At 33.7% G+C, this 23,508-nt stretch overlaps 1 protein-coding gene across 1 annotated transcript in view; it reads right to left on the bottom strand.

Moving 5' to 3' along the window:
- Positions 1-4,437: 4,437 nt before the first annotated feature.
- Positions 4,438-23,508, bottom strand: part of LOC144453134 (uncharacterized) — a 37,623-nt gene continuing 18,552 nt past the window's right edge. Inside the window, exons 12-24 of the mRNA XM_078144413.1 lie at positions 22,564-22,668; positions 20,933-21,036; positions 17,045-17,162; positions 16,181-16,333; positions 15,048-15,299; positions 14,319-14,492; positions 13,771-13,872; positions 13,343-13,489; positions 12,268-12,478; positions 11,379-11,560; positions 10,016-10,195; positions 8,769-8,882; positions 4,438-4,623 (exon numbers count right to left, since the gene is read on the bottom strand). Coding sequence (XP_078000539.1) covers positions 4,438-4,623; positions 8,769-8,882; positions 10,016-10,195; positions 11,379-11,560; positions 12,268-12,478; positions 13,343-13,489; positions 13,771-13,872; positions 14,319-14,492; positions 15,048-15,299; positions 16,181-16,333; positions 17,045-17,162; positions 20,933-21,036; positions 22,564-22,668 — 2,028 coding nt within the window. The remainder of the gene's footprint in view (positions 4,624-8,768; positions 8,883-10,015; positions 10,196-11,378; positions 11,561-12,267; positions 12,479-13,342; positions 13,490-13,770; positions 13,873-14,318; positions 14,493-15,047; positions 15,300-16,180; positions 16,334-17,044; positions 17,163-20,932; positions 21,037-22,563; positions 22,669-23,508) is intronic.

Here is a 23,508-nt window from a genome sequence, read left to right on the forward strand (position 1 = left end):
TGAAATGAAATACTTTTAAAAGGAGAAAAACAGGCAATTACTTTGTCTCTAAAGGCCCTCATCTACATTATGTGTAGTTAATGAAAAAATATATTATGAAAAAATCTCCTTTGATATGTCAAAACACAAGTTCCGCCTTTATACTCCAGTAATTTTATGGACCAATTAACATTACCAGTTTCCTGTTGATGGCATCACTGTTCAGATAACCTTTGCAGAGTGTATGCATGACTTATCTCTAGACAATGTGTCTTTGTGTTAGAATTTCTCATTTACCTGTGTGTGCCACAAGGCTTGAGGTTTACGCCCATATCTGATACAGGGTTCACTCAAGGTCAGTTCAGACACAAACTCAAATTTCTTTAGGAAAGTAAACAATAGTCTGTGAGATATGACATACCTATGCTATCCTATCAGATACAGCCTGACTATATATAACACAACATATGCCTATACAGTTACACTTGCCAGGCTACATGGATGATCTGTAACTGTGATGACTGTCTTGTAGACAAGAGCTTTATATACAGTATAATTGTAGACACAGATCAGTGATGTAGTCATGGCTAACCTTACACCAAGTCTATAGCTGTGTTCTGTGTTTTTTTTTATTTTCAATCAAGTCCAGCTTTGACTATTGTGCAGTCAATCCAATAATAAGGGTTTGAATAGAAGACAAGAGATAATTTAAGAACCTTTACTGTAATTGTATATTGATTAACAAATTTGTATCAATGTATGCCCAGATTCTATATCTCACTTGACTAGACAGTTTGTTTGATTGATTTCGGTTATGTCCTTTCAAGTGTTACAAGACATAGTGAAACTCAATCTTGCAATTCACCTAAAAAATCAAGCTGGGTCATGGTATGTTTCATATGTATATAATAGTGTGGATGCCAACGTCTATCTCTAACTAAACCACTAAATGTGAGTGGAGGTGTAAATTGTATAGGGACTAGACTACACAGACTTGGTTATTCAGTGTGACAATATCCTTTGCAACCCAGTGCAATATGCTGTGTCAGACAGCCAAGTTTCTGGTTTAATTATAGTCGCAGTTACTGCTCCAGATAATAAATTAGGTGGCTAATATACAGGTGGACAAAGGTTAGACTAAACAAACGAAACAGTTGAGAGGTGTTGTCATTGCTGTGTTGACACTCTGTAGCTGTGCACAAATTAGACCAGGATACAAAGGTTGTGGTCGATGGAATCTGTACAATGTGTATTGTCAATGTAAAGTTGTCAGATGTTGATACAGGTAAAGAAGACTCAATGGAAACGATACTAATGGTGTCTTTTCAGTAAAAGTGTCAGTGAAGCAAAGATAATAAACACACAGTAGACGATCCCTACAGCTAGGTGAATTAGGAGTTATGCATTGTTGGACCAAACATACAACTGTAACCAAGGTATGCAGTAGGGTTGATTAAAATATATAAACACAGCTTGGACCAAGTAGACTACATGTTGTAAAGTACGCAGAATACGGTCCCAGTCCAATAAACATCAACTTTTCAAGACCTGTTTGGACCATGACATTCTACTTGTCCAGCCTATATGCATACATGTAATTACAGAGTTAGGTTATATCAATGTCCTCACTTGGGATCTAGTCTAGCTGTACCGATTTATTACATCTGCCAGTCACTCTGACAGTGCTCAGCCCCAGGGTGAGTGTGGGTGGGTACTCCCATATACAGGTATACAACATGTAAATTCCCCAAGGCCAAAAAAATATATATATCTGGTTCTGGTTAGCGCATGCGTGCCCTGAATACCCCCACGTCGATCCTTTTTTTCCCGATAATTTTTGCTTTCCCATTCCTTATTTATTCCTGATATCAGGAGAACAAGCAGCTGAAATCTACCCTACATGCCAAGACTGCTTAAATACAAAGCCTAAACTGCTTCGACGAAAAAGGAAGTTTTTCAAGAGATAAATATGATAGAACAGAGTATGTAAAGTGTCAAAAAAAATGTGTATTTACTAAAAAAAAATTGAAAAAAAAAAATTGCGTTGTCGCACCACTTTAGAAAGTTTACCCTGACCAGAACCAGATATATATTTTTTGGCCTATCACATGATAGACCCCAATGATCAGGTCATTACATAAAGAGATAAAAATTATGTAATGTGAGAATGTTCATGGACTCTGGGTTCATACTTATGAGGAAGTGTTTGTTGTTTTACTTACATATTAATCATTTACTACACTTTATTGTGCAGCAGATATTTTCATCCTCTGTCCCACAGGTGGCACATGTTAGCTATATTACCTGGGTGCTAGGCTAGCCCGGCAAGTATATGAAACAGGTAACATTAATTGAAATTAATTCTATCGGCAATAAATATCATAATATCTGCTTTAAATTAATGATCAATACTTACAATATATACAGGTAAACTCTAAAACATTTTGACAAAAGGAACGGAGTCGAAATTCATCTATTTCTCCTTTACAACTTCTAAAATGATTCAATTGCAAACTACAATCTAAAACTAAATTCCAGTGAAATGGGGTATTAATCATGACATATAGCTGAAATTTTCAGAAAACAGTTTGTCTGAAGTTTATGCTCTGTCTGCTGTCTCTGTCTCTGTCTCTCTCTCTCTCTCTCTCTCTCTCTCTCTCTCTCTCTCTCTCTCTCTCTCTCTCTCTCTCTCTCTCTCTCTCTCTCTCTCTCTCTCTCTCTCTCTATTTTTAGTGGTGAAATGTTTTGACATTAGTGACGGTAAATTTTATGCATGCAATCAAAACTGATCACGCAAGCTAAGACTGGTTTTGTTCTGTAGACATAGACAAATCTTATGCCTACATTAACCACTTAATGACTTGGTTTCTGTAACTGTATTTAATTACATCCCAAATATAGGGTATCAGGCTTAAAACAAAGAAAGTACACTTGCATCAATGACTGTTCTATTGTATGTAATATTGATGGCGTCAACTGATAATCTGTTCCAGCAATCAGCTTGTTTGAAATCCTTGCTTTCTGATCACGCAAGCTAAGACTGGTTTTGTTCTGTAGACACAGACAAATCTTATGCCTACATTAACCACGGGATCCATGTAAATGACCAAAACTGACAACATACACAGTACCAGCAAGTTAACCACTGTGTTTGTTCTTTACACACAGACACATTTTTAATATGTCCACATAAAACAAAGAAACCACAGTTGCATCAGTGACTATTCCATTGTTTGCAATAGTGATGGTATATCAACAGCTTATCTTTTTCAGCAAATCAGTTTATATCATATCCTTGCTTTCTGTATAGGGTTCTAATCAAGTTATCAAAACAGATAACATATATAGCACCACCAAGCTGTGGTGTTAATTCTGTAGGCATACACAAATTTTATGTCTATCTAAACAAAGAAAGTACAGTTGCACAAATGACTACTGTATTGTATGCAATGTTGATGATATCAACAATTAATCTTTTTTAGCAATCAGTTTGACACGCTTGCTTTCTCTAGAGTTTTACACAAATTATTAAAATTCATATACAGTTAGCCTGTAAAGTACGCCATTGTGGGGTGGTGAGGGTGGAACAACACAATTATGTATCTTGCAGTCTAATATACAGTGCCAGCAAGCTAAGCACTGCGTGTTTATTCTGTAAACACACATTCTATGTCTGCATAAAGCAAAAATAAAAAGTACAGTTGCATCCGTCACTATTCTTTTGTATGCAATATTCAAAAGTTAATCTTTTTCAACAATCAGCTTGTCTGACCACACTGACCCTACACGAAAGGGTCTATGACATATTTGCTTTCTGTAGCATTTTATGCAAACTATCAAAACTGACAAAAATGCAATATTGATGGCATCAGCTAAACTTACTGTAACTTATACTGTGTTAAAACATTTATTTTCATAATCCACAAATGGGGGCACGGCAGTCTGCATATTTTTGTTGAATAAATGTTTCCACATTCAAATGAATAACACTGGATTTGACATGTCAATTTAAAAAACAAATCAAACTTTTAACTTTAACTTTAAGTAAACAATACGTGTTAAACTTCAAGTGCAAAGTGTTTCAAACTTTTAACAAAAAATTTCACTTTTAATCCTCAAGATTAAAACAATTCCTATAAATTGATCAAATTTTAAATATCTGAATGAATCATGTAGAATAACTTAATAAATCTATTTTTTATTTTAAATGAAGATATCAATTTTTAAATATCTGAATGATTCATTTAGAATAAATTGATAAATATATTTTGTATTTTAAATAATTGACCAAATTTTAAATATCAGAATGGTTCATATAGAATAAATTGATAACTATAAAGTATATTTTTTTTATTTTAAATAGAAATTGATCAAATTCTAAATATCTGAATGATTCATGTAGAATAAATCAATTAATAAATATATTTATTTTAAATAACGTTAGAAATATTTGCATACTTAGTCGTCAGTAAATCCATACACAGAATCAGTATCAAACCAATCTAATATATCATCACTTTTCTTAGTATTTCCTACTTTCTTTTTCTTGGTCTTCTTAGGTGATGTCCCATAACATCTAACGTTGTACTGTTTTTTAGGAGTTTTCTTGACGTTACCCAATACACTTCCTTTCTTTTCCTTTACCTGTATTGAACAATAAAAAACTGTCAAATATCTCTTTTGTCCATTTGAAACTGTTATTTTTACCTGATATTTTGTTGTTCACTACATCAAGAAATAACGTGGTGAAATAATTGTCAAATTTATCTATTGAATGATTGAAATTGTAGTTCTTCCCTGATATTTTGTTGTTCATTAGTCCGTGAAGTACGCCATGATGGGGCGCCCTCACACATCAGTCAACCTCTCCCATGACACACGATGTAGCTTACAGTCGATGTTGTTCATTGCATCAAGAAATAACCTGTGTTGAAATTAACAGCTGTCAAATATCTCTTTTGAAAAATATGAAACAGCTATTCTTTCCTGATATTTTGTTGGTCAATGCACCACACAACTTTTTTTGATAAAACAGTTTAATAGATTGTAGTGAAACACTGGAACAGCAGTGACATTACTCATTTTAAAAAGTGAAATTTTTTCCTCATATTTTGTTGTTCACTGCAAGTTTTTAGTAAGTTTAAAATCTCAGTTTAGACTAGGATTAAATTGTGTGTCTGACGGAACTTTATATAAAGTCATATCCTTATCTATTTATACCTGACTTCCCCAATAAACAGTGTAATTGTTCAGTTTTTTTATTTATTTGTATTTTTTGCTTAGGCTTAAAAAAAATGTGTGGTTCTAATTACATTCAATTTTAAAAAAGATGGGTAGGTAGATTTTTTATTTAAATTTTTTTTTTTTTTATATGTGAGTGTCTAGTTCAGATAGTTATGTTTTCTGTTGTTTTCTATATGGTCTCTGTGTTATTGGCTTCCTCTTATTAGATGTACAGCCATTACAGATTGGAAGAACAGTTTTATATTGTCTTTTTCCCATGTCAGTTTAGGCATCCACTATTTCGTGCGAGACTTCACAATTTTAGCGATTTTTTTTTCTTGAATATGTAAAATAAAGTTTAGGGTCGGTGTGAAAAACTAGGTGGGGGCGGGTACCAAACAACTTTTTTTTATTTGGCCTTACTAGTATTACTAACTAATACAAAGCAGGGGCATTGAAACCCTGGCTATTTAATCATGTTGACTCATGAAACATATTAAATTTCAACATTTAGTAAAAGTAAACAGCTGCTGGCCAAATCCAATTTATCATTTCAATTCTATTCATATTTGAAAATGTTTGAACAAGACTAATTACATACTTTTAACCTATTATTTCAATTGAATTTATGTGTGAAAATATTTGCTCATGGATAATTAAGCCATTAAATTAACTCAATACAAACTGAATAGTGTTATAGTATAGTAATGAAACAGTTACATTCTGATACCTGCTAGACTAGAAATAGTCTGTATGATATAGAAATTTGTGGCATGCTATCAGGCAGCACTCAAGAAGCCTGATAGGACAGAACAACACGACGTACCTTACAGTCAAGTCGAGAAACTATATATATGGGTACATTTTCTATAACCTCTCTCTATCCATCGTTTAGTCAAATACCTTTCTCTAGCACATTACGTTCTTACCACCTACAGCAAACGTTTAATGCTATAAGGGCGCTGATATAAACGTGATGACGTTATCATGTTCGCAAATGACTTACTTTAAGCCTAGAGGTTGAGTTTGTAGTAACCTGAACAAATTAACCAATTACAATCACCTGTCAGTGTGTGATGGATTACTACTGACATGCACTGTTCACTTGAGATTTATTATATAGCTAGATCTTTGGTAGAATTTGGCCAATTGACTCATTGTGGAGACAGAGATCGTAGAGCCCACGAGCCCACACATATACCGTTCTACACTAAATTTTAATTTGGCTGTCAACTAGAACAAACATGTCTGGAAAACGGATAAACGTTCCAGGTTATCCGCACATAGCTCGGAGAATTACTGTATAGTGACAGGTTTGAGAATGACGTCCCCGGTCTGTATGTAGTTATGATATGGGTAAATGCTGAGTGAGTAAGAATGAAGTATTTGAACACAACTAATGGTTTGTGTAATCAGGCAGAGGGATTACCAGTGCTTGAATGTAGAATAAATAGACCAATACACACACATGTTTTAGTTGTCTAAGTGACTGACTGCAGTACTATTTATATTAAACTCAGCTGTCACCATATTCTCACAATGCCTAGTCATTTGCACTTTGATCTCAAAATGATTAGCTATAAACATTATTACCATTTAAGTTAGACTGTGGGGGGGTCATTGGTCCCTGACTTACATACAGGACTTTATTGTGACCCCACTATTGAGCATAATTACTTTCATTTATGTCAACTTATACAAGTATTTGAATGGTTGTGCAGTATGTATGGAAGGTATGCAATATGGTTTAACAATGGAAGCAAATTTAAAACTAACTATTTCAATTTAAATTCTACTTTATTTTTGGCAGTGTGCCTTCTAATGATAGATTGAAAGATCAGCCGTGTCGTAGGTGCTCTTATCTGAAATTTTCACAAAGGGGAGGGATGATCTGATGTTCCTGGTGATGTACAATTGCAGACATCAGATAGTGGATGAACAGAACCTGTTACAAACATGGAAAGTAAACAAATGAATTGGATTAATAACACTTGGCACATTGGACATTGGAACAGCAGAGACTTGTATTACATTCCATCATTTGATAAGAACAGTTTAAGGCCACTTTACATAATAGCTTGTCCAGACTGTCACAAACAAATGTTCAGTCCCCTAGTAATATTACATGTACACATAAAGAGGCCATAAAACTGTTCTTATCAAACCATGGTGTAATACAAGTCTCTGCTGTTCCAACATGCTGAACCAATTAAGTGTTATTAATCCAATTCAATTGTTTATTTTCCCTGTTTGTAACAGGTTAATTCCCTTGTTCAGGGTCTGATGTCAGCAGATGTTATAGTCTATGATCTTTAATACATTAGAGATTAAGACTGTAAAATATATACTATAGCCAATTATTTTGTTGTTGTCACTGCAAGTCAAAACTTTTGGTGAAAAGTGACATTTCTTGTAAGTCATCACATAGTAAGAGATAGGGGAATACCAAAGTTTGGTGTGTCACTAGAAATTATGTGTCAGCTAGTGATGTATCATATTGGCTTTAAATAGAGGACACACTGATTCTAGGTATACATGTCCTTGGCTTTTATAGTAGTATATATTACTCTGGTACAATCAAGGCTTTGGTTTACTAAGATAGACACAAACTAAAACTAATGTCACAATTAACATATTAATACAACAGTGATAAGCTGTTGAATGGATGTTGGTTTAATTATCAGGGGTGAACAAATCCACTGGTCCTGGTCCTGGGTCTGGGACCAACGATTTTTTTGGGTGGACCACACAGATTTTACCTTGTCTGGTCCATTGGACCAGTACCTAATTACTGTTTAGTAACTATGTTAAAAAGTCGTCTGAATATACAGATTCATAGGTAAGATTTAATGTTTAACATAAGCGGGACCTTGGACCACTGAATTTTTAGGGCACTGGTCCGGGGACCACCAGTTCACAAAATGATTTGTTCAGCCCTGATTATATTCTCAGTAGGGCAGCTCTCTGCAAGTTAGTTTTTAACTCGCTTTATGGGGCATTGCAGTAGACAGTAGACAGAATACAGTAACCATAAACTGACAGTGTCTTTGAGTACACCATGATGCTACACTGTTAAATGCTACAAAGCAATAAATGGCATTGAGAGCTAGATGATTGTAATGGGGTCTGTGTGAAAGGTGAAGATGACAAGTTGAGGAGGTCAGTCAATATATTGCACACTTTGAATTGGACAGTATGTGTTACATACGTCATTGCACTTAAATGGGACAAGTAGTAGAAACACAATATTTTGAAGTTCAAATAATTGAAATGTGTTCACTAGCTGCCACCATAGTGTAAAAACACAATACATGTATTTTGAAGTGCAAATAATGGCAGTTTGTTCATTGCCACCACAGTGTAGAGCCACAATATTTTGAAGTTCAAATAATTGCAATTTGTGCATTCATTGCCAGCACATTGTAGGGCCACAATATTTTGAAGTTCAAATAATTGCAATTTGTTTACAGCAAGTACACAGTAAAAAACACAATATTTTGAAGTTCAAATAATTGAAATTTAGGAATTTTCATTACTAATAACGATAAATATACTTGTTACTGTACCTGTTTTTTGCCAGTTGCATACAGTGTTGATATATCATCATCATCATCTGCAAACAAATCCTCAAACTGACTCATTTCAGCAGTTTTAGTCTCTTCCTTTCTCTCAGGTTTCATCTGTAATCAATCAATCAATCAATCAATCAATCAATCAATCAATCAATCAATCAATCAATCAATCAATCAATCAATCAATCAATTAATCAATCAACCAACCAACCAACCAACCAGTCAGTCAGTCAGTCAGTCAGTCAATCAATCAATCAACCAACCAACAAGTCAGTCAGTCAATCAATAAATCAATCAATCAATCAATCAATCAATCAATCAATCAATCAATCAATCAATCAACTAGCTAGCCAGCCAATCAGTCAAATAATTCAACCACTCAAATTACTGTATGTGGGGTTGTACTTGTGAACGACCACTTGTTATGCACAGAGTTGCAAGCACAGATGTTCGATTTGACATCACAGGGAAATTAACATCCCAACACAAGTAAAAAAAAAGACTTGGATTTTTAATCTCGAGTGTTGCCTCGAGTGTTGCCGCTGAAAAGTTATTACCATTTCCTTTGAAATGTAGGTGTAACCAGATTTTATGAGATTGACAACATTTTGGAGGACTAATAAGTTTACAGCACTGCATGCTTACACACCCTCGTGAACTTAAATCTTTTGTAGTAGCTGGACACCTAAATATGTGCCAATAAAACTATTTATTTGCTATAGTTATTAACATGGGTTTGTATACTTGTGAATGCCTATTTGTTATGCGTAGAATGTACAAGCAGACATTTAATTTGTCATCGTAGGGGAACATCACAATCAGCACATGACAGCTTAGCAACATCACTTTATGTGATTATCACTATATATCTGTTTGTCCAGACTGTAAGCTATGCTGTGTTGTTCAGCCCAGTATCAGGCTTCATTCTAAATAGTCTGTAAGTACGCTGTGATAGGGCGCCCTCACACATCGCCAACTCCTTTAGATAGAGCAGACCAATGAGGATGGAGTGACACAATTAATGTATCTTACAGTCTAGCCTTCTAAACTAATTTTTAGTGCTGGCTGATAGCGTGGCATGAATGTTGTATTTTATAGACTTCATCATGTCATATGACTTTTTTGAAGAAAGAATCTAACCAATGACAGCATCTATATAATCAGTGAGGGGTAATAATTTTCTATTAATTATACTAAGTATTAAACTCATCACATGATTTAACAGAAGTAAGTTAATTCACCTTTTTGCTTTTATACTGTATGGGTTTACCCCGTGGTACTGGTTTCAGAGGTTCCTTCACTACTGCAGGGGAATGTTTGGTGGATGCTTTCAAAGCTGGTGATTTCACACATAGTGGTGTCACTGCTTGGCTAGGTTTTCCATGCATTGCTGGTGTCAGAGCCATTTGAACATTCTCTAGCTTTGAGGAGAATAACAATAAATTTTACATGAAATATAAGTTAATAAAACCACTGATTTTTTTTAATACAGATTAAACAACACGACCCATAACAGGAAGGATATATAGGGCACTGTTTTATCTTTTGATATATATACAGTCAAACCTGTGTATAGTGGTCAGCCAAGGGACCAACAAAATGTGGCCACTATAGAGAGGTGACCTTTCTGTAGAGGGTTGGTTGTTTTTGTAATCGGGTGGCCAAAACATTTAGAAGTTAAGAGAAGTCGGGAACCAAACTAAATACAACACAATATTAAGGGTTTCAAAACTAATTATTTAATCTCAGTATCTCACATCAAAAATACATGTACATGTATTTACAATTCAATGACAACTCTGCTTTGCATACATTCTAGAAGTAATTTTGCAGTTTCTGTGAAAAATATCAATCATGAATACAGTCTAGTCCTATTACAAATTTATGTAACAGCGTCTTTAAACCACTCCCACGTCAGCTTGTAGATTTCTTCGTTACCTGTCTTTCGAATCTTTCTTCTACGATCACCTGGTGCGTTGCTTTCGAACTCCTCCAAAAATTCAGACCTGCGTTTCAGTATGTTCTGTATCTGGGTACGCCCAACACCATACTTCTCAGGCAGTACTGTAGTACTGTAGTAGTTTTTTTAATGTACTAAATAGTTTTAAAGTGACCATATGGATGGCATAAAGGTATGTATTTTGGATATTTAATTCTTAAAGACAACTCTAGTGTGTTTTCTTACTTGAAAAGACTGTGAAACAGCATCAACCAAATCCATGTTTGTAACTCAATAAATTACAAAAAACTAAAAAGTGTGTAAAAAGTTTTTTATTTGTAAGTGCAATAATATTAATAACACTGAACCCATGAGGGATGGCCCTCACTGGACTTCTTGGGAGACAAGTGTTTATATACTTAAGAACTATCCAGCATAAATAAAGATTATTATTAATAATATAATATAATATTATATTATATTCTATATTTATAATATTTATTATAATACAATATTATATTATATATTTTCAATATTTTATAAATTTGTTTATAAGTTATATATGATCAAATGAGTATAAATATATACCATCAAAATATACTTTGCAACATTTTGTTGTTGTTGTAAAGATAGTCTAAGATATTTATGTATAATTAAGAACTAACCTCTAATTCCATTAACTGTGAAGTAGATGATGTTGTTGAATTAGTGTCAGCATCTGAATCATCTTCATTATCTGATGCAAATATCACTCTTCTTTTCTTGTTAGAACTAAAGTTGGACTGTTTTAAGATACTGTGTGGTGTTCTATTTTGTGGTGTTTTATACACTGGAGTTGATGGCTTTACTGAAAATAAAAAATTCATATAGATTTTAATGTTTTACTTTTTTTGACAAATCATGGTGTCTATCACGTACACTATAGAGCTGAAGGAAAGTGTGGTCAACTCTTATTTTATTTTTCCCAGTTACTATTGTACTTACTTACTCGGGGTTAGTGCCCTCACATGGGCAAGTGCCCAGTGTGTTTGTTTAGACAAAGTCTATTTTTAGAATAGTTGCGGTTAACCGCCCACCCCACCCTCCTGACCATGTGATTGTTCATTTGTTCATCAAGGTACATGTAGTATACACTCTGTGTACTGGGATTAGCGTTCACCTGGCTGTTTGCAATTACTTAATACTCAGATCGCTATTTTACACAAAAGAATACAATTACTTAAAACAAATTAAATAAAGAGTAAAAAAAAGCTCAGAGACTTAAGTAATAGTCTGTTTCATATATAAATATGGATATCGTCATGGAAAATCAAATAATTTTTTCGTCAAATGTGTTGGAAGTTACCTGTGTAGAAAACTTCCTAAGTACCACAGAAACCATTTTTTCATCATTTCCTTTATGTAGTTAGTTTTTTTTCCAGTTTTGCACAAATCGTCATTCTGACTTCAATTCCACTATTTTTCATTCTCATGGTACAGTTTATTTTATCTCCTGTATGACTTCAATTTAGCAGTATAGCATGTATATTATCCTGGTATAGCTATTTTGGATACCTTTGATTGATGACCTGGGTGTCTGTGGTATAACACCCTGTGTAGTTTGTTTAGGTGTCACCATTCCAAGTAACTCTGCAGCCTGAGGAGTTCTTTGGACTGGTAATGGTATATCTGGTGTAGAAGATTCCTTTTCTCTAGCCTCTTCTTTGTCTTTCACAGTCTTCTTAAAATCTTCAAACTCTTTTTGTAGTGTATCAAATTCAGTACTCTAGGTATAGTTATAAAAAATACAATATTGCAGATATAGCCAAATTTTGTTGTTGTACATGGGTCAGTATTAAGAAAACTGACATTTCTTGTGAGTTACCACATAGTAAGAGATAGAGGAATGCCGAATTTTGGTGCGTCACTAAAAATTGTGTGCGTCAGTGGCATGTTAAATTGACACTGTTGAAGAGCTTTACAGAAACACATATTGCATGAACCTCAAGGGTATACATACTGTACCCTAGGTATCATATTAGATTTAAAAGTTTGAGTTAGAAAGAGAGTTGTCTTCCAAACGAAAGAATGATATAACACCCAGTGTGCCCTCTAAGCCAACTTGACATGCCACTGATGCACACAATTTCTAGTGACGCACCAAGATTTGGTGTTCCCCTATCTCTTACTACATGACCAACAAGAAATGCCAGTTTTGATTATTTTGACTCACAACACAAAAATTGGTGATCATACTGATAACACTTTATCCTTATGGCTCTACTGACAAGATATCACTGATAGAAGACCCTAAAGATGGAATCTTGTCACAACTGTCACTCCAACCTCTGGGTTATCTATAATGATAAGTTAATGCTGCACTGATATGGCCCTCTATGTCCATTAAAGATGGTTTCTTTTGTTTTGTTTTATCATGTTCAACACAAAATTGTCTTGGATATTCAATTACAATTTACATCATACTGAATATGGATTCTGGTACATCATTATCAATGACTATATATCATCATATCATATGGATTCTGATACATCATTATCAATGACTATCATCATAATCATTAGTTAGCAAATACTTTGAACACACAAATTTGTGAATGCTACTTGAAACACAATATATTTCAGCACAAACCTTAGCTTCCATTTCTTCTTGTAATTGTTTGATATTTTTCTCCTTAGTTTCTTTTTCTTTTTCAACCTTGTCTATTTTCTTCTTCTGCTTAGTCTCTCCCTTCTTGAAGTCATTGATAGTTTTGTTCAATTCTGATATCATCTGTTCCTGATTAAAGTATATATATTTTTTTGGTTAATGGTACGGTTTAGACATTACAGTTTTATCTTTCCTAGTCTACTTATGCATAAAAATTCAGGTAAAACTTTCATTCAATTGTATGCATATTCTCTGTCTGTCTGTCTGTCTGTCTGTCTGTCTCTCTCGCTCTCTCTCTCGTTCACTCTCTCTCTCTCTCTCTCTCTCTCTCTCTCTCTCTCTCTCTCTCTCTCTCTCTCTCTCTCTCTCTCTCTCAAAAATGGATAAAATTGCAAAATGATAACAAATACCTTTTCTTTGATATTCTTATCTGTATCTTTGTTTTGTTCCAGTTGACGTTTAAGTTGCTCTATTTCTTTGTCTCGTACAGCCACTATTTTCTCATTTTCAGTCTGCAAGAATCATTTAAAACAAAAGTTTGACTATTTCTACTGCTGTGTATGACATTTATGCATTCAGTTGGCTACATTTTGCAGTGATTCATGAAAAGTTATTGAAAAAAAGTAGGAAGAAAAGAAATTTAGCTTTGAAAAATCTTGTAAAGTTAGAAAATCATAAAATTGAGAAATAGAATAATTTACCATAGTCTTGTAATATCACGGTCATTCTTTGTAAACTGTAAGTGTAAATCTTGAGTTGTACTATCATGTTATACATTCTGGAAAAAGTAGCAAATAATCTGATATATGCTGGCAGTCTTCACTTTCCAAATCAGTCCATAACTGGAAGATTGTGAGTGGTAGTGAACATTTACTAGCAGGACCCCAGGGAGTTTACAACTGTCATTTCAATTCCAAATCCCGAGCAAACATAGCACAGATAATTCATAAATGCCTACCTTGTATTTTGAAAGTGTAGCACTGACTTCATTCATCTGATGTTCAAAGGAATTCTTAGCTTCAGTATGTTCTTTTATAGCTTTCTTGGTCTGTTCTCTCAAATCAGTTACTTCCTTCTCTAACTTGGAATGAGCGTCACTCTTTCTTTTCAATTCTTCTTTTATGTCTGAAAACTGTAGATTAAATAGAATTGACAGTACTTGTAAAGATTAAAGTGTTTTTATTCCCCCACTTGTGTCAGATGTTTTGTCCTTTTATCAAAATATTCATCTTACTCAAGTTCAAGCCTCCGGCAACCAACAACAATAAGTACAATTCTCGGTACCTGCAATAGCATTTTCCTCATGCTAGAGGATCAAAATAGAACAAGAAGGTTGACTTATTCTCAGTACCTGTAATAACATTTTCCTCATGCTAGAGCTAGTAGAGGGTCAAAATAGAACAAGAAGGTTGACTTATTCTCACATGTAGCTATAGTATGTGAAGAGCGAGGAGTGGAAATTATGATGTCGACCAAGAAATAATGAATGTTTATGGTGAGCCTCGGCTGTAATATTTTATTTCGGGTACCAAGAATTAAACTATAGCTGGACTAATCAGGTGACTACAATGATTGAAATATGTATATCCCATCAAAATTAATGATAATAATATTTATTGGCCTGTGAGGGCGCCTGTCACAGCGTACCTTACAGACTATCACTGGTATATTTATATCAAATACTTACTTCAGTTTTGATTTGTAGATTCTTTTCTACCTCCGTAGAAACACTGTCTTGTAGTTTATCAACTTCATGCTGTAGGTTGTTAGTTTCTTTATCTTTGGATTTTAACTGAGATTTCAGACTTCGGATTTCTTGGTTGTGTTCCTTGGTTTGTTTTGTTTTATTACTCAGTTGCTCCTGTAGATTCTTATTCTTATTCTCAAGACTTGAGGCTTGCTTGTTTAGTTTGGTCACTTCACTTTGCAAAGTTTTGATCTGCAAGAAAACATTTACATACAATCAAATTACCTAAGAATTAGCATACTGATGAGAATGACCAGTGTAGGGCATAAAGACATTAACTTTGGTTACTGGAGAGTCATATCATGATGGTTTTATTAAATTAAGCCTCTCAACCAGCATCATCGCAAACCACGGCCTGTTTTACAGCAACATTTTTAACAAGCCTCCCACATTTATTTATTTCGAAATGTAGTGGTAGAAAATATAACTCTGGTTTGCGAGAATGCTCAACCAGGGGCCTAGGGGATATTTGTTTGTACACAAAATATACAAGTTGAGCAAAACATGTACACAAAATTCTGCTAGTTGAGCAAAACATGACAAGCACTTAAGAGTCATGAATATTTCTACTCTGCTACTACATATGCATGTCTGCTGAGTCATGTGACAATGCATGTTCATGGCAAGAAATATTCCTGAACAATGAATGGGAAAAAAGTTTCAACTTAGCGTTTTCCATCAGTCATACATAATGTAGGTGATATCAAATCCTCTCTAAGCTTTTAAAGTTATTTTCTAAATCACAATAACTTGTGTACATGAAACTTTACATTTTATGTCACTGTGAACACAAATAGTCCTGTGTTTGAACCATTCTTGTTTCATCTGACAGTAATGTTGATTTGTATTCACAGTGAGATAACATGTATCATTTTATATGCTTGCACATTATCAATTTCTGTATTTTGTTTATGGAAATTCGTAAGAAAAAAACATTTTGTGAGATGTAAAAAACATTGTGTTGCTAATTCAAACTCTATAGTCACTCTGGTTTGGTAGTAACATCAAAATTCAGAAATAGAAATGGCCATTAGCATAATCTCAAAGTATGTCCATACACAATAGATATTTACCGTAGTTTGTTCTATGGCAAGTTTACTTAAAGCTTCCTTATCTTGTAGCAGTAAACTTTCTTGTAGTTGTTCAAGTTCTTTTTGGATTTCTTCTCTTTCCTTGAGGGCAGAATCTAGATTAACCTCGGTGGAGTCAAACTTCTTATGGGTATCCTATAATGAAGAAATTAAACTCAACAATTAAAGGCCCAAGGGAAACTGGTGTATGGTGTTACATGTTTTGTAACACATCATATCATTTACTGTATTGTATACTCTGCCTAAAAAGTATATGATCATGATGTATGCACTGTAGAGTTTCCATTAGTCTGGATGCCAACTGTGGTTTCTAACCACAGTCTGGTCAAAGTTCCTCGATCATCAGCACAAAAAAGTAGTTCATCCAATCAGTGAACCCCAACTGTTATAGTGATATAAACACTGTATACTATGGTAGCATCCTGGGCTGATAAATATACCATATTTAGACATTATATAATTGCCCCAATAAACACTAACTTTATGCGGTACTGTGGTATTGGTTAGAATTTTGTGATTGATTAACAAAGACATGATGTTAATGACTGTGTGGGTGGCTGTGGATGAATTTTAAATTGCATCTCATGCATCTCAGGACTTCTAGAATTAACGACTTGACAAGACTGTGAGTGAAGGTATAAATCATAACGATACTGTATAGGAACTAGACTAGGTTTCCACATGACAACCGTGCTGGTTGTCATATGTCATATAAAAACATCACAGGAATTTGCAAAAGTTTACTCCACCAAATCACAATATATGAAATGAATTAGGTGTGTTACATTATACATAGGTGCCTTAAAATGATGAAGATAGTAGCAAAGTCTATAAACCAAATTATACCTTGATATCTCTCTTTAGTTCTGTCACTTCTGTCTTGCTCTTCTGTAGCTTGTCTTCCAACTTGGACTTTTCATCACAGGTCTTCTGTAGTTTCTCTTTTATTTCCTGATATTCAGAACTAGAAACAAAAGATAAAAATACAAATAATGATAAATAAATCTATAACGGAATTGAATTTTACAAGCCCTACCTAAATACATGTTGCTATTAAAGCACTAATGAGGCACAAGCTGAGTATATTTGACTTGCAAATTGTCAGTCTTAGATCACTAAAATAGCAAGTTGATGGTGAACATTTTGAAAACTATATATTATGAAACACTATGGCTATTTTCATCTTCAAGTTGCTAATTCAATGATCTAAGACTGACAATTTGCAAGTCAAATATTATAGTAAAAGCCATAAAAAGCACTCTGAAGGATGTACAAATTCAAAAAAGCTCTAAACAGCTCAACAATAACACAGACAAGTGGCTATGACCATAGCACTATTGTCAAATACAACAGTTTGTTTCAGATTACAAACTGGACACATGGTGGCGCTATTTCAATTTGCAGTACACTGGCAAGCAACGCATATTGTACTCATTATGATGAAGAATGCCAACTTAAATGATACAAAGGTGATTAAACACATTTAAAACATACAGCTACGTTTAAGAGAAGAGCTTTAGATAGTTTAGGTATTTACAGGTTTCCAAGACCAGAAAAACACCTGTCTTTCATTTGTATGACTGATAATCTATCTTATCTATCATAGAGTAGTGGCGGTATGTATATAGGAAGCAATGTGTCACACAAAAATGCAATACAGCTGTTTTTCCTTGGTTCTAACCTCCTTACTGCAATGCTGATTAAAACCAATTATATTTATTTCCCCCTTAACCCAAGATCAATTTTGAGCAGAATACTTTGAGTAGAGTAGGAAAAAGATGATGAAGTGTAAATACACATGAAAAAGGACTGACAGTGAAGCTGAGTTAATGTTATATAGTTTTTTCCTCAAGTGAAAATACTTGCATCACACCTTAAAGTATTCTAGTATAATGTTAATGTTAATGTCAATACATACCTTCTGTGACATTACAATTAACATCTAGTGCAGTGTTGTTAGAAAAGTCAGCTGATTGCCTAAGTATAGGTATTTCCTTGGCATTTTATGGTATGTCTACTAAATTACGTCATTAGACTATATATAGGTTATGTTTTAATATGAGGCTAGAGTTTGATAAATTGCAAAAGACGGTTAACTAAACTTCACTGTAAAACTTATGGCCAAAAGTGTATAAAATTAGCTTGTTTTAAAATGTTTGATACATTGCAGAAGATGGTTAAGTAACACTTCATTTAGTAGAATACACAGCAAAAATTATGGCCAAAAGTGTATAAATTTAGCTTGTTTTAAAATGTTAACATCACAATTCCTTTTATAGTCAGGAAAAAGATATGGCTTCTAGCACTATATGCTTATCCAATATCATAACAAGTGCATTCAAGTATTTCATTACTTCCTCTACTGCACTGTCTGCAATTCATCCTTTCACCAACAGCTAATTTACACAATGTATGAATGTCACACAAATTGCTACCTGTTCTAAAACTTGGAAATGTTTATTTACACCATTGAGGTGGCCGTTCTGGTCTAATCAGTAGGCAATGAAGTGATTTTTGCTAATGGAAACGGAAATGTATAACGGTATACAAATCCAGTACTATAGAATATAATACATCATACCGTGCACGAGCCACGTTCAACAAAAAATATGGAGTATATACTTTAGTCATTCTATGTCATGACAATGTGCGTCTCTGTCACAACAGCACGTGTCTACATCATTGGTTCTACTGTTAGAAATATGAGTCAAAATGCTCAATATTGCTATTACTTTCCCTGATTTTTAAAATATTACTGGCGATGGTATAATTACATTATTTGCCAATATTTTTCTTTATTCAGCTGGAAAATACTCGTAACTAAGGGTTGTCACTTCACATTGCTAGATGAGTAGTGACAATGGCCACCACCTTAGGTCACTCATATTTTCTTTGGTTGAACGAAGATAAATACTGGGGAATAACATCTAATTGTCTTATGCCAGTGACATGTGAAATTAATGTACACCATACATATAAAGTGATGTTAAGAAGGCCAGATGAAAAGAACTCATACTCATAGGTAAGCTTCAGTATAAATAGAATTGATTACTTTAGTGCAAAGTTAAACCGGAAAGTCTGGATCCATATTTAAGCATAAATTGAATGATTATATTGGTGTAAATTTAAAGGAAGTCTGGGCTAAATTTAAACATTGATTTTATTCACTAGGTTCACTGTTTTGAACTAGTGGAACATGTAATTTAATGTAATGTATATTGTTCATCACTTCAGTAGACCAGCCACTTTTTACAGCATGACCATGAACAATAACAATTGGCTGGATGTTGGACTCAGGTTATATTCTATTTTCTCTTTTTCCCATTTATTCTCATACAAAAGCAGTGTTTTGTAGCAAGTGTATTTATTCATTATTAAATTTTTGATTGTGAGAAATGTAATATTGCATTATCATTAATTTTATTATTACCTGCAAGTAATATTAATTTAGTCTGTTTTATTTGTGACAGGCTTTGGCAAATTGTTTGTTTGCTTGTTCTACTAGATGCTAGGTAGTGGTAACTAATGACAGAACCCCCATGATGTGTATGAGTGAGAGCAAATGTGGCATAATCAGGGTATTTTCATGCGGGTTTGCAACTTGTTCTCTGCGGCAGTACTTTTATGAGCATAGTGAGTGAAAGTTCAGTAGGAATCACAGCACGCATGAGTGCAAACACTCCCCAAAAACATTCCAAATTGTCATTACTTTCATGAATTATGCTTGAGGAGGCATATTAGATTATTATTCCCCAATATTTTACTTCATTCATCTGGAAAATATACTCATTACCTAAGGGTTTGTCACCACTCGTCTAGTGAATCATTGTGACAAAGGTCACAGGTCACTCGTATTTTTCTTGGCTGAACGTTGGAGAATAAAATCTAATTATTCTCATTGCTTATGAAAAAACATCCATATTTTACTTCATTCATCTGGAAAATACTTGTGACCTGAGGGTTTGTCACCACTCGTCTAGCGAATCATTGTGACAAAGGTAAGAGGTCACTCGTATTTTTCTTGGCTGAACGACGGGAATATTGGAAATAAGATCTAATTATTCGCATTGTTTATGAAGCACATTCAGGTAGATATTATCATAATAAATTATTTCTTGGTAATTCTACCATTTATGACAACAAAGTTTATAGTGTTCTTGGTACATTATGACGTCAAACTATTTTCATCTTGTCATATTTGAAATTACCAGGTAATTGACAATTAACTATAATGAGTTTATCCAGACACCCACAATGTATGGACATACATTACTAGTAATAAACAGTTCTTGTTACATAACTGAGGATCTTAATCTAATTACTCAATGTTGAGATGCACGTTCATATTTCTGAAAACCTAACTTTTATGGTCATTGACTGACTCTATCATTGGATTTATGGCTTTCATGAATATTATAACAACTTATAAAGTGATAATTTTTTATATTTTTTTTTATAAAACAGTATTTTTGGTATTTTCACATTTAAGGTAAAGATGACAGCACTAAAATTATTATTACTTTCTACATTTCACACCTGTTCAGGTTGATAGGACTACGGTTTTACCAACCCGGACTATATTTATGGTCAGCTACAGTCTGGTGTGATTTTGTAAAGGAAAAAAAAGAAAACATGTAATAACATGTTTTGTTACACTAATACTGTACAGTATTTACCACTTTAGAGAAATCACATTATGTCTTAGATTCTGCTTCAAATCTCCTGATAACTTACCTGGCTGTATCAAGCTGCTCTCTCATTCCATCTAGTTTGTCATAGGAAGCCTTTTCACGTCCAAGAGCCTCTTTCAAGTCAGTTTGTAAACAAATATTGCTTTCCTATGATGAAGAAAATATGTTTATATTACAAACCTAAAAGTTGTTACCCAGTGTTACATCATGTCCTGACTTAATTAAAAAAAATAAACTATCATAACAGTAAATTTCCTGATGAAAGCTGTCCACAATGAAAGAAAAATGAGAAAAATTAGCAATGTGGTAAATTTTTTTTTCTGTTCACAATGAATACATTCATTTCCTGCTCTATAACTAAATGACCACTAATTAGTAACAGAGGCAGTATCTGGAGTAAGCCTATAGCCTATGATGGTATTATTTCATTAAACCACAAATCGGACTAATTTCTTATTCAATACCATTCTCGAAAGCCTGAGCATTTTTTTCTTGGCTGATGCAACGAAAAATTGGCTGATAAGACTCGCTGTAGAGGGCGGTGATGTATGACAATGATTCAATACTATGGATTGTATGCTCCCTGGGGAGTTGAGGAAGACTAAAGAGCCGTTGTGCCGTTCTGATCCGAGCCAGGGGTAATAATTGTAAAGCGCTTTGAGCACGGACTGTGAAAGCGTTATATAAGAACCCAACATTAATACAAATGCTTCACCAAGCTTTAATTAAAACAAGGCAGGTCTGCAATTGTTCAAAGACATTTTACAACCAATATTTGGAGTAAGATTATAGCCGAGTATTATGGTATTATTTCACCTAACCACAAATTGGTATAATGTCTTACTCAATATAAATGATTCACCAAGTGGCAAAGCTTTGATTAAAAGTCAAGGTAAGTCGATCTGCACTTGTTCAAAGAAATTGTACAGGTCTTATTTCCTTCCAATACAGGAATTCATTTTATCAAGTTTCCTGGTAATTTACATACCAGCATAATTATAAAGTACAGGGCATATGTTTCACTTGATGACTCATCATATTTTGGTTAGGTAGGAAAACATATGGTGATAAAGAAATTCTGGGGCAAATAGTCAGGGGTGTAGCTAAGTTTAAAAATAGCAGGTAAAATTAAAGTACATGTAGATGGTGGTATCTAAAGGTGTTCTCTTTGATTTTGTCATCTGCCTTTGAGCATCATATGCAGTTACTCAGAATTTACCAGTTAAATTTACCAATTTATCTGTGAAAACTATTTTGTTCCGAAAGAAAGCGATCGATGGGCATTGATTCATTTCAGAACAAAATAGTTTCAGCTAAATAAGCCAAAATACATGTCATACATTCACGTCATTTCATTTCAAGTGTAGTGCTACATATTTCTATTATATCAGCAGAAATTCACTGTAACAATGGCTTGAATATTTGACTAGTTTACCTGCTGAGCCGCAAGCTTTTTTTTAGGAAGTTTCAAAGTCGAATGGAACTGTATATATTTTTAATAAAAGAATGCACATGAAGCAAATGCATGTGAATTACCACAAGTAGAATAAAACATAAATTAATATATATATGCTTAAGATTGAAATAAAGAAAATAACGGAGTAGGGAGGGGGGGGGGGGGGATAATATATTTTTGTACTGTGGAATTCCATAAAATGTAGATTTTTTACTTACTTCTCTTATAGTTGCTGTTAAAGTCAATTCATCTAACTGTGAATTCAGGGCATCTCTTTCTCTTGTCAAATCTTTGATTTGATTACCAAGATTACCAATGGTATCCTGTATTAAAATGAAGTCACAAATCAAATGAAGTATTTCAGCATGACTACCTAGTACCTTATATCCTGTGTCTGGCTAACAACAAGATTTTAAGATCAAAGTTAGTGACTTAGTCACTAGTCCATCGACAAAGAATATTGAATGAAAGGAAGAACAGTCACAATTACTTACCTTGACAGTCTAAAATCTGACATTGGTCTTAAACCTGGTTAGTAAATGCCTTAAACAAATATATCATTCTAGTAATCATCATTATAAAAAACAAATACCAGAGGGAATTAAAAGTGGTCATATGGATGAGGATTGGGTATTTATTTCGGATTTTTAGTTTATAAAACAATTTTATCATGGCTTCCTACTTGAAAAATTAATGTGAAACAATATTGACAAAGTCTGTGTTTGCAACTTTACATTGCAAAATGTTAAAAATATGTTTAAAAAGTTTGTTATTGTATGTACAATAGAAAAACATTTTACACATTTATTAATCTTTTGTAATTTATTGAGTTATAAATAAAAATTTGGCATATGTTGTTTCACATTGATTTTCGAAGTAGGAAGCCATGATAATTTTTTTTTTTTTTAAATCCAAAATGAATATGCAATCCTAATCCACATGGCCACTTTAAATAAAGGCAAACATTTCTCAATGTTCACACATGGATTAAACTGATATGCATGGTTACAACTAAAAAGTAGACAAGTATAATGGTACATTAAACATCATGAAAACATAGACAAAGAACTAACACTGTTAAAATACTCATGTTTACTTTAGACTGTGGGTCACTTAGAGACATGTAAGATTGTCTCTTGTAACACTTCAACAAGATGCTAAAA

This window comes from Glandiceps talaboti, chromosome 23, assembly GCF_964340395.1.
Source record: "Glandiceps talaboti chromosome 23, keGlaTala1.1, whole genome shotgun sequence".
Taxonomy (NCBI): Eukaryota; Metazoa; Hemichordata; class Enteropneusta; family Spengelidae; genus Glandiceps; species Glandiceps talaboti.